This window comes from Citrus clementina, unplaced genomic scaffold, assembly GCF_000493195.1.
Source record: "Citrus clementina cultivar Clemenules unplaced genomic scaffold, Citrus_clementina_v1.0 scaffold_6, whole genome shotgun sequence".
Classification (NCBI taxonomy): Eukaryota; Viridiplantae; Streptophyta; class Magnoliopsida; order Sapindales; family Rutaceae; genus Citrus; species Citrus x clementina.
This window is the reverse complement of record NW_006262139.1, coordinates 17,107,521-17,124,156: the sequence shown is the minus strand read 5'-3', so window position 1 is coordinate 17,124,156 and position 16,636 is coordinate 17,107,521. Positions and strand designations below refer to the sequence as shown.

Sequence of the window (16,636 nt, the reverse complement as noted above, 5' to 3'; positions counted from 1 at the left end):
TTTTAATTTTTTAAATTTTATGGCACGGCTGTTTTATATTTATTTTTCATTAATTAAAAAAATGGGGGATATTTGTCAATTTGATTCGTACTGATTGCACTTGAATCTGTCCTTCCTCACATAATCCTCCACCAAATGAGCTGTTTTTATGATGAGACAATTGACTTTTTATTAAATGACCTAACTGCCCCGTCAACTCCCTTCTTCTACTTCTGTCCTTTCGCGTACGAAACGTGTTTGACGTCTGAAATGACCATTTAAGCCTTTCAACTTTTCCACAGGATTAGATCCCTGAGTGTTGACAAAATTACAGATACGAACACAATTTCCAGTTTTCTTCTTCCAGATCCCTGCTCTTATGCTAAATCTAATAGGGATAACTTGACTCTTTTGAATTTTTTGCCCTTATAGTGATTGTTTTACCAAACGATATCGCTGACAAATCGAGGGCTTGAGTGAAAGAAAAATGACAAAATGCAATATTACAAGAGTTATGAAATAATAACATTGGGTCTCTTATTTTGACATAATTATAAATAAAAATACTTTATATTTTGTACATGATTTTCTAAATTTAAGTTATGATAATTGGGCATTAGGGATAAAAGAAAAAATTATAAATTTTGTGCCCTAGAATTTAGAATAAAGTGTATAGAAATTCTTAATTTACAGGTTTTTTTTAGGCATGTTTTTAAAAGTAAAAAAAATTATCTTCTTTTCTCACAAAATTTCTACTTAACTTTAAAAGTTAAAATAAAACATTTTCAAATTTTACAGGTGCTATTACAATTTTTAGCCATATGTATGCTAAATACCCATTAATGAAAATATCTAAGAGGCCTATACGATTCAAAACTCAGTTATATAAATAGATTATGGATAAACTACAACCAACATATGTATTTTTATTTGAGATTTTTTAAAATATAGGGATCTATATGCTAATATCTCATTATATACCTAGGCGCAAAGAATTGAAAGTATAAAGGGGTAATATTGTCCATAGGAATCAAAGGAACACAACCTGACCAACTCTTTGAAAACGACTTGCAAGGCTAAAACAGTAAACTAAAATGTCCTTCTTCTTCATCACTTCAACTGCCTATTGCCCAAAATAAACCCCACCATTTTTCTGTTAACGGTTACTTCTGAGCTTCAAAAAAAGAAAGAAAAAACAGCAAAAATCTCATTCTACAAAATCCATTTTCACATTCACTTCTCTTCATCAAACAAGCCTAAGAAAAAAAAATTGTAACATTTCCTTTGATAATCTTGTCAAATTTTCAATTTTTTTTTTCAATCATGAAGAAGCAAAGGTGCTCCGAAAAGATCAATCTTTTCGATCTTCTATCAGAAGAGATCGTTTTTATAATATTGGATTGCCTTAATACGAACCCTTTTGACAAAAAATCATTTTCTTTGGTTTGCAAATCGTTTTACATTACAGAATCAAAGCACCGCAAGAAACTGAAGCCTCTTCGCCAAGAGCACTTACCAGCTGTTCTCATTCGATATTCAAACACAACCCATCTTGATCTCAGTCTCTGTCCACGCATAAATGACCATTCTTTATTTGCAATATCGAAAATCACTAGCTTTACACTTCAATCTATTGATCTTTCACGTTCTTGGGGCTTTTCAAGTTCTGGGTTGCTGAGTTTGACGTTGAGCTGTAAGAATTTGAAGGAGATTGATATTTCAAACGCCGTGAGTTTAAAGGATGCTGGGGCTGCGGCTTTGGCTGAGGCAAAGAATTTAGAGAAGCTGTGGATGGGGAGATGTAAGATGGTTACTGATATGGGTGTTGGTTGTATTGCTGTGGGGTGTAAAAATTTGAAATTGATTAGCTTGAAGTGGTGTTTAGGTGTTGGTGATTTGGGTGTTGGTTTGATTGCTGTTAAGTGTAAGGAAATTCGAAGCTTGGATCTTTCTTACTTGCCGGTAATTTTCTCTTTTGTTTTCTGTTTTCTAGTATTATTAATTACATGGCATTTTTTTTTGCGTTAATGATCTGGTTGATTGTATTTAATGAGTTCAATCTATTGTAAAAGTGTAAACTTCAAAATTTTACGGGCTCAATTTAATTTTTATTAATTTTCTTTCCTGCTTCGTTGAGGTGCAGATTACAAATAAGTGTTTGCCATCTATATTGAAATTACAACATCTTGAAGATTTGATTCTGGAAGGATGCTTTGGAATTGATGATTGCAGCCTGGCAGCCCTGAAACATGGATGCAAGTCATTAAAGGTAATGATTATAGATTTATTTCTCCGCTTGTTAAAAATTGAAGAATTTTCTCATGACATACATATTTCCTACCTTTTGCCTTTTGGTGTTTAAAGTTTAAGGTGCTGACTGTATTGAGCTTACCATGTTTATATATGCTATATAAGGTGGCTTTTTTGTTAATGTTTTGTTGTGTATTTTTCAGTGAATTATGTTTGGGTATGAGAATGTATTACCCATGTTAATTCCACTGAAAGCAACCTAAGGATATGTTTGAGTATTAAGTTGACTGTATTGAAGTGTTTAATTAAAAAAAAATCTGCCTATTTTGCATTTGTACAGGCGCTTGATATGTCCAGTTGTCAAAACATCAGTCACCTTGGCTTGTCTTCTCTAACAAGTAGTATTGGAGGTTTACAGCAACTCACCTTAGCACATGGCTCTCCTGTATGCACCTCAACTTTGTTGTCTTCTTATGTACTGAGGTTTATCATTTTTAACTTATAATTTACAGTTCCCATTTCTGATCATCAGGTCACTCTTTCTATTGCCAATGGTTTAAAAAAGCTTTCCATGTTGCAATCAATCAAATTAGATGGTTCTGTCGTTACCAGGGCTGGCCTGAAGGCCATTGGAGATTGGTGTGTATCACTGAAGGAGCTGAGTTTAAGCAAGTGCGACGGAGTGACAGACGAAGGTCTCTCATATGTTGCAACAAAACACAGAGACTTGAGGAAGCTAGACATCACGTGTTGTCGCAAGATATCTGATGTTTCCATCACCCACGTTACTAGTTCATGCACTGGTCTGACTTCTCTTAGGATGGAGTCTTGTACCCTGGTTCCTAGAGAAGCATTCGTGTTGATAGGACAGCGATGCCGTTTTCTTGAGGAGCTTGATCTGACAGATAACGAAATTGATGATGAAGGTTTCATATTTTTCATTTACTCTACTGTTTTTTGAATAAAAACCACTTATTAATTTGACATGCTTATGCTTTTACTCCATACAGGTCTGAAGTCCATTTCTAGGTGCTCCAAACTCTCTGTTTTGAAACTAGGAATTTGTCTAAACATTACTGGCGAGGGACTTGCCCATGTTGGCATGTGCTGCTCGAAACTCAAAGAGCTCGATTTGTACAGGTTTGTGACCTGCAAAATGCAAGTTTGTTTCTGCTTCTCTGTTTCGTTTCTCTTTGTGAATTATCAATCGAAGCTTTAAGTCTTAGTTTGATTAAAGCAGTGTTGGCCTTAATGTTGCATGAACTGATTTGTATCTGAATGTGGTTACTTTGATTAGATGTGTGGGAATAACGGATTCAGGCATTTTGACAATCGCTTGTGGCTGCCCTGACCTTGAGATGATCAATATAGCCTACCTTAAAGACATTACTGATAGTTCCTTGCTATCCTTGTCGAAATGCTTGAGGTTGAACACATTTGAATCTCGAGGATGTCCTCTTATCACATCTTTAGGTCTGGCAGCAATTGCTGTTGGATGTAAACAACTAATCAAGCTAGACATAAAGTGGTGTCACAACATTAATGATGTTGGAATGCTCCCACTCGCTCACTTCTCTCAAAACCTCAGACAGGTAGACTCCCGCTGCTTTCTTCTTTGTTCTTCAGTGACTTCCACATGTCATAAAATGGAAGTTGATACCACTTGTTGTGATTCACACTTTTCTTGCAGATTAATTTATCATATACCTCAGTTACGGATGTGGGGCTCTTGTCCCTGGCAAGCATCAGCTGCCTACAGAACATGACTATCTTGCACTTGAAGGGCTTGAGTCTGAATGGACTAGCGGCTGCTTTGTTGGCATGTGGAGGGATAACAAAAGTAAAACTCCAAGCAGCCTTTAAACAGTTGCTTCCGCAGCCTCTTATCGATCATTTGCAAGCACGGGGTTGTGTGTTTCAGTGGAGAAATAAGGTATTTCAGGTACGTGTATTTGAATCTGTTATGAGGATCGCAAGCTCATTATTTATTTCTCTAATCAATTGCATGGTTTGCTTACATTATCTAACCAAAAAGTTGACAAACATGCGAACAAACCTACCTGCATGCTAAGGCACAGAGAATAATTTTGAATGAAAAATTGCTTATAAAATTGTTGTTGAGTGATTCTATAATTCAATTGACAGGCTGAACTGGATCCCAAGAGCTGGAAGTTGCTGTTAGAAGATACGGTGCCGTAGAGATTTTTTAAGGTCTTGCCAGGAAGGAATAAGACCGTGACCCGTTCCAACATTCTATACAAATATAGATTCCGTGCTCAGAAACCCATCAAAGTTGACAGGAAACCGGAATTTTTCGGTCTGTCTCCTAATAATTACTCATACCTTTGGTGAGGGAATTGTTTTAGCCTTTTGATAAGAGAGCTATGTTGTGTAGTGTGTATTATTGAAGCTTCACAAAATTTTGGAAAGTGCATCATTCTGAATTTATGATCTTAATTCTCTTTACCCTGTTGGAATAAAAAAGAAAACTGTGATGAGAAAAAAAACTCGGCTAATCTGATGTGATCTTTATTTTGTTTCTTCCTCGAGGAGGCAAAGATTTCATCATGCCCACATGCAGAACTAAAACCAGATTTAGTGGATTGATGCTATCAAACTCCATCCAACGACTAGGGGTGCTCGCGGATCGTATTTTATGGATTGGACATCAATCCATATTCAATCCACGATTTTGCGGATTATAAATTTTTAATTTAATTCAATCCACAGGTTGGTGAAATTCAATCCATACATCTGCGGACGGATGCGGATTTTATTCAAAAACTAACTGAATAAAAAAATTAATATAAAAATAATTTTACTATTGATCAAATTTATAATCAAATAATATTTAAATTAATTAATTTTTTTAAATAAAAATAGAAAATACATTTAAAATTTCAAAATATAGCAAACCAAAAAGAAAAAAAATATCATTTATTTAGATCAGTACATGAAAATTAACTGTTTAGGAAGCTATATTTATTTATTTATTTATTATGTTATATATTATCAGATAAGATATAATATAATGTTAATGTAACTATATTTTAACTTATTTATTTACTAATAAGTACTAATGTCACATTTACAAATTTTATTTTTTAAGTAAATAAATACATTTAAAATTTCAAAATATAGCACACCAAAAAGAAAAAAATATAATTTATTTAGATCAGTACATGAAAATTAACTGTTTAGGAAACTATATTTGTTTATTTATTTATTTATTATTTTATATATTATCGGATAAGATATAATATAATTTTAATGTAACTATATTTTAACTTATTTATTTACTAATAAGTACTAATGTCACATTTACAAATTTTATTTTTTAAGTAAATAAATACTTTTTATATTTTTTACGGATTTGTGGATTTACAAAAGTAGATCTATATCAAATCCACCGATTACGGATTATCAAATTTTTAATCTAATCTAATCTATCAATCCACGGATCGAATTTTTATAGATCAGACGAATTGAACAAATTGGATTGGATTTTGAACACCCCTACCAAAGACCACCCAAAACATATGATTAATAACTTATTCTGTACGCATGTTTTGAAGTTTAAATTAAGATCAGATGAGTACGAGAGAAGCAATGGAGGTGGGATTGGTAAGATGACAGCATGCATCTTTTGACATAGAGAATGGTTAAATTAAACTGGTAGTAAGTACTTCATATTTATTACTTTTTCGTCCTTTTAAATTTTTGGGTAAATATTGTTGCAGTCTTAATCATTAGTTTAAAATTTATAAAACTGTCATTGACTTTTGAATCCACAAATAGAAATCATAAGTAATTAAAAAATTTGAGTTAAATTTTCATCTTCCTACGGACATCGTAGTCTTGAAATATTAGGGGGCACATAAGTTGGTTGACAAAGTCAATAATGGAAATAACTTAAAAATCGATTTTATAACTAGGCGGCCATGTAAGGACGTGTCAGAATTAGAGAGTGAGGGTGACCATGTCATTTCACGCCCAGAAAAAGACAAAACAGAAAAAGATTTGGCTTACAGCCACCAGCTCCACAGCCTTAAAATATTTCTCTACGTTGGCGACTTGGCGGCTAATTTATGTCATTTGAATTGGTCAATATAGTTAGTCAATCAATATTATTGACTGAATTTTTTTCTCAATCATTGGATAATAATACTATATATAAATATGTACATTAAACAGTGACAATTTTGGATTAAGGGGTACGTCTCAAGGAAATGAGATGAATGTTGTAATTTACAAAAAGATTTGTGTTTACTTAGTAGCTTTTGTAAATAGATTATTATGTAAAAAGTATGTATTTTCATAAAAATATTTGATTATTGCGGATGAAAATATATTGAGATCTAGTTACACTTTAGACTCTAAAATAATCTTTGAAAGAAACACTACTTTACATATAATCTTAGCTTATTTGAAACAGATTGCATTATTTTGGATCTTTTGTTTCACCATTTTCTTTCATTCTTTTTTTCTTTTTTTTTCCCATGTTCTTGGAGTGTGATTCTAGATAATGCTCTTCTTACTAATGCTTTTTAAATTAATTTAAAAAAAATATGGCTAAAACCACGAGTTTTTGTTCTACAAACTATTTTGTAAACATTGATATAATGTAGGAATATTACTGAAATGAAAAGACTGTACAATCCAAATATTTTTTTATTTGTTAAATTTTTATTTGAATTATTTGTGTCATCTCACATTATTTGTATAAATAACTTTTAATTCCTTGAAGTAGAATAATTTGCAAATTCTTGCATAAAAAAAAGCATATTTCAAATACTTAATTATTTTTCAGTTTTATGATATTAAATTTAAAGCACTTCCAATGCCTTTGATAATCAATCTTCTTAAAATTTTTAGTTACTTTTGGTAAAATAAAAAAATATTTGGCAAAAAAATAAAAATAAAAATTTAAGCTAACTTGCTTTTTGTGCCAACATTTTAAAAATTTGTAATTAAAATTCAATTATATGCTACAAATACATGCGTGATTGAAAATTATTAGAAGCTAAATTAAAAAAAAAATCTAAATTGAGGGTTAAAAAAAAGAGTATACGTGGCAAACACCGGTGTGCCTGTCTAGGAGCTGTTTAAGCCGACTGAGAAAATATCAAACGGCTAACTTAAGCTAAGCTTGGGCAAGTCCAGTCAAACCCACAAGGTTTGACCAAGAATAATTTTTTTCCACGGTCAAACAAGGCTTTTTAAGCTTCTGAGAAGAAGCGATTGTTCAAAGTCACCTTAACTTATTAATGGGAGACAGACCACCACCATCAAAGTCACCTTCAAAAAAATACAACACAGACCATCATAAACTTCATTTCTTTCTTTCCTCTGCTACCACAAAGACTGGACTCCAAATTCTAATACAATTTAATTCGTCTATAATTTCCAGACGCCGTCTTGTTTCTTCTCGACAAAAAGGAAACAAGAAAGCTGAGCTTTCATTTGATGGCATCCTCTTCATTTTTTATGAACAACAGCATGGACAGTTTCAGCCAAAACAGAACAACTACTACTGCTAATACTACTTCTTCTTCTTCAACTATTACTAGTAGCTGGGGATTCACTAATTATACAAATTCTGATCATCAAATTGGCCTTGAAATTCCAAAGTTTAAATCACTCTCACCGTCTTCACTTCCCTTATCTCCTCCTCCTGTTTCTCCTTCTTCTTTCTTATCGATCCCACCTTCTGGTTTTAGCCCCGGTGCGCTCTTGGACTCCCCTGTTCTTTTCTCTAACGTAAGTTTTTTATTTTTCAAGTTAATTATGAATTATATATAAACATGATATTATATATATGTTTGTGCATGATCGTCATTATAGTAATAATGGGTTTCTTTTCTTTTGTTTTTTGGGTTTAGATTCTTGCTTCACCAACAACTGAAGCCTTCAACTGGATTAGCAATCAGCAAAATATCTCCAAGATGGAAGAGAATAACTACTTTGATTTCTCTTTTCAAACCCAAACAAGGCCTTCTTCCAACTCTGTTTCAGTGGTATAAACTATACACACACTTCAGTTCATTTCATTCTTTTGCTCATATTTCATCCTTAAATATTTATTGCTGTTACTTGTTTAACTTTGCCTTTTAGGAACAGATTCTCTTTTGTCCATTTTTAGTTTCTTCCTGTTTCAGGCGATTTTTAAAACTCTTGGTGCCTGTCATTTTTGCACCCTTTTGTCAGTCTCTGTACTGCTCATAATAAGCTTATAATTTAAGCACTAGCGCTTTTGTTTTTTTTCTTTTTTTCAATTGGCTTACAAATTTGAACAAGCGTCTTTGGAACACATAGAGCTTCTAGACTTCTAGTTTTATGTATATAGCATGAAAGTTATGCGATATTTTGGCTCATACACAGTTTGTTAAAATGTTATATTATTTCAATTTTTAAATTTAAAAAAATTATATCATATTATTTTGTAAACATAGAATTGTATCAGGACTTTACTAGTTAAATAAACGGTAAGATTCAATAAATTTTGAAAATTTCATAAAAGAAAAGGCTTATTGGGACAAATTGAGTTTTGAGATACATTATATGCATATATATTGCTTATCGTCAGTTTTGATTTGATAAGTTTCAATCATTTAATCTCAGCAGGAGGAATCAGTTAAGAGGCAACAAGAACCATGGAACTTCAATAAGCCCACAAAGGAATCTGATTTTTCAACAGAAAATCCAGGGGTGAAATCAGAATTTGCCCCAATGGAAAGCTTCTCTTCAGATATGGCATCATATCAAACAAATGTTCAGAGCAATGCTGCTCCTCAATCTGGTAATTACGGTCATTACAATCAATCATCTGCATATACACGAGAGCAGAAAAGATCAGAAGATGGTTATAATTGGAGAAAATACGGGCAAAAGCAAGTGAAAGGAAGCGAAAATCCCCGGAGTTATTTCAAATGTACTTTCCCGGATTGTCCGATGAAGAAAAAAGTTGAGAGGTCGTTGGATGGACAGATTACTGAAATAGTGTATAAAGGGAGTCACAATCATCCCAAGCCTACATCTACTAGGAGATCATCATCTTCTCAATCAATGCAACACTCTACATGTGCCAATTCTGATCTTTCTGATCAGTCTGTCGGGCCGTTAGGCAACACACATACAGACTCTTTCTCTATGCAGAATGAGTCTTCAACCTCATTCGGAGAGGACGATTTTGTTGAGCAAGGATCACCAACGAGTAATCCCATAGGAGATGATGATGAAAATGAACCTGATGCTAAAAGATGGTAAGCTTTCGCAAATATTAAGTGCTATTTGTGTATGATGAGCTTGCATATGGGTTCTGATTATAATGGTTCTTGATTCTGCAGGAAGGGGGAAAATGACATTGAGGGTGTTATTGGTACCGGGAGCAGAACTGTGAGGGAGCCAAGAATTGTAGTTCAAACAACAAGTGATATAGACATACTTGATGATGGATACAGGTGGAGGAAATATGGACAGAAAGTAGTGAAAGGGAATCCTAATCCAAGGTGATTATTACTCTTTGTTATTTACCACCTTATTTTTTCAGAAACCGTTATGAATTTGGTTTCTTATTGCAAGTTTTCATCATATGTAGGAGCTACTACAAGTGTACAACTACTGGATGTCCGGTAAGGAAACATGTAGAGCGAGCATCACATGATATGAGAGCTGTGATCACAACCTATGAAGGGAAACACAATCATGATGTTCCAGCAGCTCGTGGTAGCGGCTATACGTTGACTAGACCTTTACCTAATACTAATACCGGCAATGTGCCTGTGCCGATAAGGCCATCTGTAACCGCCATGGCTAGTCATTCTAATTTATCAAATTACTCTAACTCCCTTAACAACACTAGGTTTCCATCATCATCAGGAAGTCAAGCGCCATATACAGCCGCAATGCTGCAGAGCACAGGGAGTTATGGAATCTCAGGATTTGCAAAGCCAACAGGTTCATACATGATGAATCAGACTCAACAATCAGATGGTTTGTTCAATAGAGCCAAAGACGAGCCACGGGATGACTTATTCCTGGAATCATTCCTAAATTCAAATAGCTAACTTGGGAGTGCATCAAGTTCTATCAATTAGCAATGAATTTTTATGTTCTGTAGATTTTGGGACCCGGATAGGTAGACTTACATGTATTTATTCATTTGTTTGAGGCCACACTGAACTTGACAGTTCCACTGACCTCCCTTAGAATTTTTTTCTCTTCTTTTTATGTCATTTTTGTATCCAATAGCTGATTTCTGATACTTTTTATGTTGTTTAAGTCACAACACATACTCATTACAGATGAAAGATTAAGCATACAAAATTGAATGAAAAACATAGCTGAAAATCAAAGGAACTTCAAAATATAATACTGCACAATTAGAATAAAGCATCTAAGCGCGTTCCTTTGTCACTTTGGTTACAAACAATAGTCTAAAAAAACGAATAGCAAGAAGAGCTTTGCCGCTGATAACAGCTCTCTGTACAAACTCGAAATCTTAGATAAATATGTTATATAGGTGAAAAATTAACAATGGATGCACAAAACATTGCCAGCGAAATTGCCACCCTTAGATGTAAGACTGAGATGATAACTTATACCCCGAAATGAGTGCTGAAAATGCCAATGCTAGGAATGCTAAGAACTGCATGCTAATGGAAGCCGCTAAGGAGTCTGTAAATAAATTATCAGCTCCCTCTCTCATCCTATTTGTCATGGGAACCGCCGAAGATGCTGATGATATCAACAGATAAGATATAATCTGCGTGACACACAAAAAAACCCAAAGACAAGTCTTTAAATTCAATATAGCTTAGAGAATAAAAGCTTGTATTCGAAGCTGCAACTGTGACATAAAATATAGTATTGCTAAAGATTCCAAGTTGTTACGGATGTTCCAGATGCTACCAGGACCCCCCTTCAATTTAGGGTAGGCCTATTTGACCAAACACAAAATATAAAGGCAAAAATGAAGGAGATGGCAATTGCCCTTTTACCAATTCGCCCACCTTATCCTAAAGTTGGTTTTAAACTAACTGATTAACATTTGTAATTATCTGAAAAGTTTCCATATCTCAATCATTTTTCCCTGAGAAAAAACTATACTCCCTATTCTATCAAATCAACCCAGCAAATATGAAAAAAAAAAAAGCTTAATAAAATTTAAGATCATATTATTCTTCTTGACTACAAAAAGTGTGTGAACTTTGAGATTAACGCATCAAAACCATTAAATTATTTTATTTTATTTTATTTTCTTCAAGTAAAAGCAACATGACAAGGCAATAGAATTGAACTGTAAAGCAAAAACTCAAACCTGATCTCCAAAGAAGTCAATTAATGCAGAGGTTCGCTTCTGCATCATTTGTCTGCCTGTTGATAACTCGTGAACATGACGCAAAACTTGCCCTAGAGTATAGAGAGTCGAAAGAATTGCTATCGCCAAAACATATCTGCAAAAACAAAAAAAAAAGATCAAAATTTGATCAAATCAGACAATACGGGAAAATCTAAAAAGAGAAAAATCAAAACTAAAATTTTTACCTGAACTCTTCGTATTTATCAAAATCTTTCCAATCACCATGCCGGTTACTGGCCATGACAATGAAAGCAAGCAGAGAAAATACCATAGCCAATCCCCTCAAAGCCAGAGACCCTCTCTTCAGCAAATCCTCCCTCTTCCATCGCCTTGTAATCGCCGCGACACCGAACCCAGACGACGGCGTCTGGTTCTCCACGTCAGCCGTCGGCGCATCCATTCGGGTCTCGAATTGTGGTGACTCCACTCCTTTTTTCTCCTCCATTTCTGACATCTCCCAGTACGAGGAAACAACAATGTCGGAACTGAGAAAGTGTGTTCCGTGTTTATGTTTGTGGATTGAGATGGGATTTTAATAAATGGTAAAAAAAAATAAAAATTGTCTGGACAAAGATCAGAAGAAACTGAAGAAGGCAAAGAGGAAGCCTTGTGATTTCGTTTCGGTTTCTAAATTTGTTACCGAAAGGCATGACAACTCAGCTTTGTCTTTACGGAGACACAAACTTCGTAACTAACTTCATAGTTGATACGGTCTTGCAGTGAAACAAAGCCGGCCTTGAGATTTATCTGGCTACACGTGGACCAATGGCGTTATTTTCGTAAAATGGCTGTAATAAAGTTCCATTTTTTGTTCTATTTTCTCCCTATATTTAAATTGCAATTCATTTGTCGGGTTTTTATCTCTCGGAAAAAATTATATATACAAAAATTTCTTATATTATAGTTATTATATTGTTGCACAATTCATATTATGTTAAGGTTCATGCATTGTGGGGAAGAATTCTTCTAATTTATTTAGGCGTAAATTTGGAAGTGAGTTTAAAAAATTACCTATGATATCTTCTAGGAATGAATAAATATTTATATATCACTGTTTGAAATATTGATCATTTTCAATGCTAAGTAATTGTCATGAGTCACGACTTAACAAAAATTTACTATTATGAGCAATTATTATTTGATAATACCTTAAACGCTTTCACCATTTTCTCGGCCAAAGTATTGGTGGCCCATTATTTATATAAGTTCATATGACTTAAGTGTCAAAAGTTGGATATTATATATATATACATATATATATATATAATGGACCACTAATACTTTAATTTATTAATAATAATGGAAGTTTAACGCGGAGACACTGCCAACCTATTTTTACTAATTATTCATCATGACGGCATGAACCAGATTGTCATAGCCTATTAATGTATAATCAAAAAACATAATTGTATTTCTTCACTTAGAGCGACCCGACGGCAAATCGTTACTTTTCTGGACGACAAATCGTTAGATTGAAAATTATTGTAACGACAAGTCGTGCTCTCAAATTTCAATAGAGAACGGGCGAAGCAAGTAAATAGAGCGAAGACAGAGCTGCGTGAGAATTTCTTTGTTTTCGCATAATCGGTCACCTTGAAAATATAATATTAAAGTAGGGAGAAACATCTTCTAGATCTTTGATGCTTTCACCAAGAATGATGAATGAATCGTATGCTTCTTTAAAGAACCTTGTAGAAGAAATAAATAAACGAGAATAAGAAGATTGATTCTAGCCCAAACAAGTTGATATTATATACCTTTTTTTTGTTTTTTTTTTTCAAATAGTGATACACACATATATACATATTATAATCAGAAATCTATCAAGATTACTATACATTAATAGTGCATTTACTAAACGGAAATCAGAATGAGCTCAAATCGGAATTAGGAATAAAATCATAATAAATTTGTACTTTAACTATAGGAATCAGAATCGAAATGAGGTGTATTATCATTGATGTGTTTACTTTGTTTTAAAATTGAAATTAGAATGAGTTAAATTATTCCAAAATACTAAAATGTCTTAATTAACTATAGTCATAATTATTGTTTTGTATTTTAATTATTGTGATTATTATTATTCAAAAATTATTATTATCAATAATTATTGTTATTAATAATAATAATAGCAGCAGCAGCAACAACAACAACAACAACACTAATATTTTAATTAATTATAATACTTTTTATCAATAATAATAATAATAATAATAATAATCAAAATCGGACCAACTGGAACAACGGCAATAACAATGGCATCAACAACAGCAACAACAAATTGGAATTGGACCGGCTGCTACTGGATTGTGACATCATCGTCATCATCGACATCATCGTCATACAAACTACTTGATTGCACCAAAGGCCGATGTATACTAATCATTCAATTGAATGATCAGATGTGTTGAAAGATTGGGATACAATAGTAAAACTACAATGCGGAAAAAATTGTAAATAGGGTTAATTATAAGATCCATATTTTCCCTTAAATGTAGTTTATAAGGCCGACTTTGATTGATGTCCACCCTGTCAGTGAAAGCCCGAGATAGAGGCCCATCATCAATGCTCACGAGCAACCCAGCCCATTTATCTTATGTGACAACTAGTTCCACATATTTTTAATATCACATGTATAACAAACAAATTAATAGCTGGTGAACAGAAAAAAAGGGAAAACAAAACGCTGATTGTCCTGGAAATGGTGGAAATATACCTGGTATTGTTTGTGTCAATGTGGTTCACACAAAATCTAGGTTTATCTCTTAAGCTGACTATTAAAACTCAGATCGACGACACAACCCGACCCATTTGCCTTCTCCGATTGTGTCATCACCGAAATCCCATTCAATTCCGCTTAACATATATATAACATGCGAGATAGAAATTTTAAAATATATCAAAGTAATTACGTCAGTTATATAATAATAATCCAATGATATTATACAGTGTGTGCATTTATTTTAAAAAAGTCAAAGTTATATTAAATTCGATTATACTTATCAGTTAATCATTCAATATTTACATTATCTGATGTACCAAATAGTTTATATCTTCGTCAGAACCTTAACTCTTAAGCACATTAACTCTGATACCGTGTTGGCACAGCTGTATTGGCCCGGTCCATTTTACACCTCTTAACTCGAGGTTTATAACGTTTTATAAATCCACACAGCCGGAGGGGATGCCGTTTAGATCTGGACAAATATTATTTAATAACAAGTTCCATCTATTCTATCACCCATTGGCTCTTCTTGATCAGGTTACTGGTTTGGGTCCCTTAGCTCAGGTTGCTGTCAATATCTCTCTGACATTACCATTTGCAAGGCAAGACCATTTTTCCGCTGCCCGGCAGTTTGAGGAGTTGTTATCAAAGGGAGGCTCCTTTGGTTTGGTCCACTCCTTACAACGATCTCTGGCTGGGTTGTATTTTTGATGATTAGGACAATAAATTAAAGACAGAGGGTTCTGGGTCCTTTCCTTAAAACGTTCGTTGTGTCATTTAGCAATTTAATTTTTCAGAATTTTTTTGCCAAAATTGCTCAGCTCATATTAGATTCTGAACGGTACTTGTGATTAGCAGAAAGGCTGTTTCTTTCTTTCGATGTGACATTGTTTGTATTGTAGCTACAATAAATTTGCAATTAATGAGAAACAATTAACTTCCCTTCTTTCCCCCTTCCCCCCCCCCCCCCCCCCCAACAAAAAACCAAATCTATAAATTGCCATTTTACCTTCTTCTAGTCATTTGAGCTAGAGTTTACAGTTTTTAGTATGTGATATGAGACAAATGTGTTTCTAAATTTTACGGAAATAGCTGTATAGGAGTTAGGGGTGGGCAAAATCGGGTTCGGGTCGGGTTCGGGTCAACCCGATCGGATTTCGGGTTGTTCGGGTTAGACAAGGAACAATCCGAACATAACCCGAATTAATGACCCGACCCGAACCGACCCAAACTATATTCGAGTCGGGTCATTAATTCGGGTTATGTTCGGGTTGGATCGGGTTGGATTTAAAATGGGTAGAATTGAGTTCGGGTCAATTTGGGTTAGTTCAGGTCAATTCGGGTCGGTTGAAATAGGGTCAATTTGGGTCAGTTCAGGTCAATTCGAATCAGTTCGGGTCAGTTCGGGTCGGTTGAAATCAGGTCAATTCGGGTCAGTACGTTTTTTTTTTTTTAAGAACCCGATCAGGTATTCGGATCGGGTCGGGTTTGACCCGAACCGATCACAACCCGATCGGCTTTGTAAATTTCAAACCGATCGGGTTTCGATCCCGACCCGATCCGACCCGAACCCGAAATTTATCGAGTCGGGTCGGGTCGGGTCGGGTAAAATGCCCACCCCTAATACGAGTTGTCTTTATGAAAGAATTACTTCATGTTATTACGAGAAATGCGAAAAGTCAAAAAGAGTAAATAGAATTATGAAAGACGAGACATTATGATAATAAAAATTGTATTTGTTTTGATAACAAAAGCAATTAATTCATGTTTGTATACGTAATTAGACTATGTTAAATTCTGTGTCACATTTATCATATCGCCCCAACATATTTAATTTTCTAATTAACTACATTTCTAAGTCAATACTTTTTTATCTTATTGTTACCAAAAAATTGAGGAAAAAATCTATTTTCAAAATTTTATTTCAATTTATTAGCTCATTTTTTAAGTTCATTTGGCTTCTATCTTAGTTTACATTTATCATGAGAGTGTCTGTTGAGACTTATTTTAAATGTTATTATTATATTTTTACTTATTAGCTACAACTTAATATTTGGGCCAAACAATTTTTTTTTTTTAATTTCAATTTGATATAGCAAATTCAAAAATCCTTGGCATAATTTGCGGCTTTTAAATTGGACTATTCATAAGTTAGCTAAATATACTTTAAGGTTCACTAATTAATGGTACGGTTGGAAGATTTACCAGCCTTTAACCCTGATAAATCGTAATTCTTTTCTCTCTTGAATAAAAATAAATTAATTTTAAAAAATGAGCTAAAAACACGTTAAGTGATTCGATAAAAAAAAATTAAAAACACT

General features: G+C 33.7%; 3 protein-coding genes across 4 annotated transcripts; 2 read left to right on the top strand and 1 right to left on the bottom strand.

Annotated features, from left to right (window-relative positions):
• Positions 1 to 1,128: 1,128 nt before the first annotated feature.
• LOC18039556 (F-box/LRR-repeat protein 3) lies at positions 1,129 to 4,713 on the top strand. Its single transcript, XM_006429444.2, has 8 exons — positions 1,129 to 1,941; positions 2,123 to 2,248; positions 2,570 to 2,674; positions 2,762 to 3,155; positions 3,240 to 3,369; positions 3,527 to 3,821; positions 3,920 to 4,171; positions 4,375 to 4,713. Exons 1-8 carry the CDS (start codon positions 1,303 to 1,305, stop codon positions 4,426 to 4,428), a joined length of 1,995 nt encoding a protein of 664 aa, XP_006429507.1. The 5' UTR covers positions 1,129 to 1,302; the 3' UTR covers positions 4,429 to 4,713.
• Positions 4,714 to 7,518: 2,805 nt separating this feature from the next.
• LOC18038027 (probable WRKY transcription factor 33) lies at positions 7,519 to 10,492 on the top strand. 2 transcript variants are annotated; one of them, XM_024182280.1, is made up of 5 exons: positions 7,519 to 7,989; positions 8,112 to 8,246; positions 8,854 to 9,491; positions 9,576 to 9,737; positions 9,827 to 10,492. In XM_024182280.1, exons 1-5 carry the CDS (start codon positions 7,696 to 7,698, stop codon positions 10,293 to 10,295), a joined length of 1,698 nt encoding a protein of 565 aa, XP_024038048.1. In that variant the 5' UTR covers positions 7,519 to 7,695; the 3' UTR covers positions 10,296 to 10,492. The 2 variants fall into 2 exon arrangements, with proteins under 2 accessions (XP_024038048.1, XP_006429505.1); XM_006429442.2 differs by having other exon boundaries at positions 8,851 to 9,491.
• An 80-nt stretch (positions 10,493 to 10,572) lies between these two features.
• Positions 10,573 to 12,271, bottom strand: LOC18038026 (CASP-like protein 4B1). The gene is made up of 3 exons (XM_006429441.2): positions 11,776 to 12,271; positions 11,549 to 11,684; positions 10,573 to 10,993 (listed from the first exon to the last, which is right to left on the bottom strand). The coding sequence occupies exons 1-3, from the start codon at positions 12,042 to 12,044 to the stop codon at positions 10,802 to 10,804; spliced, it is 597 nt and encodes a 198-aa protein (XP_006429504.1). The 5' UTR covers positions 12,045 to 12,271; the 3' UTR covers positions 10,573 to 10,801.
• Positions 12,272 to 16,636: the final 4,365 nt, after the last annotated feature.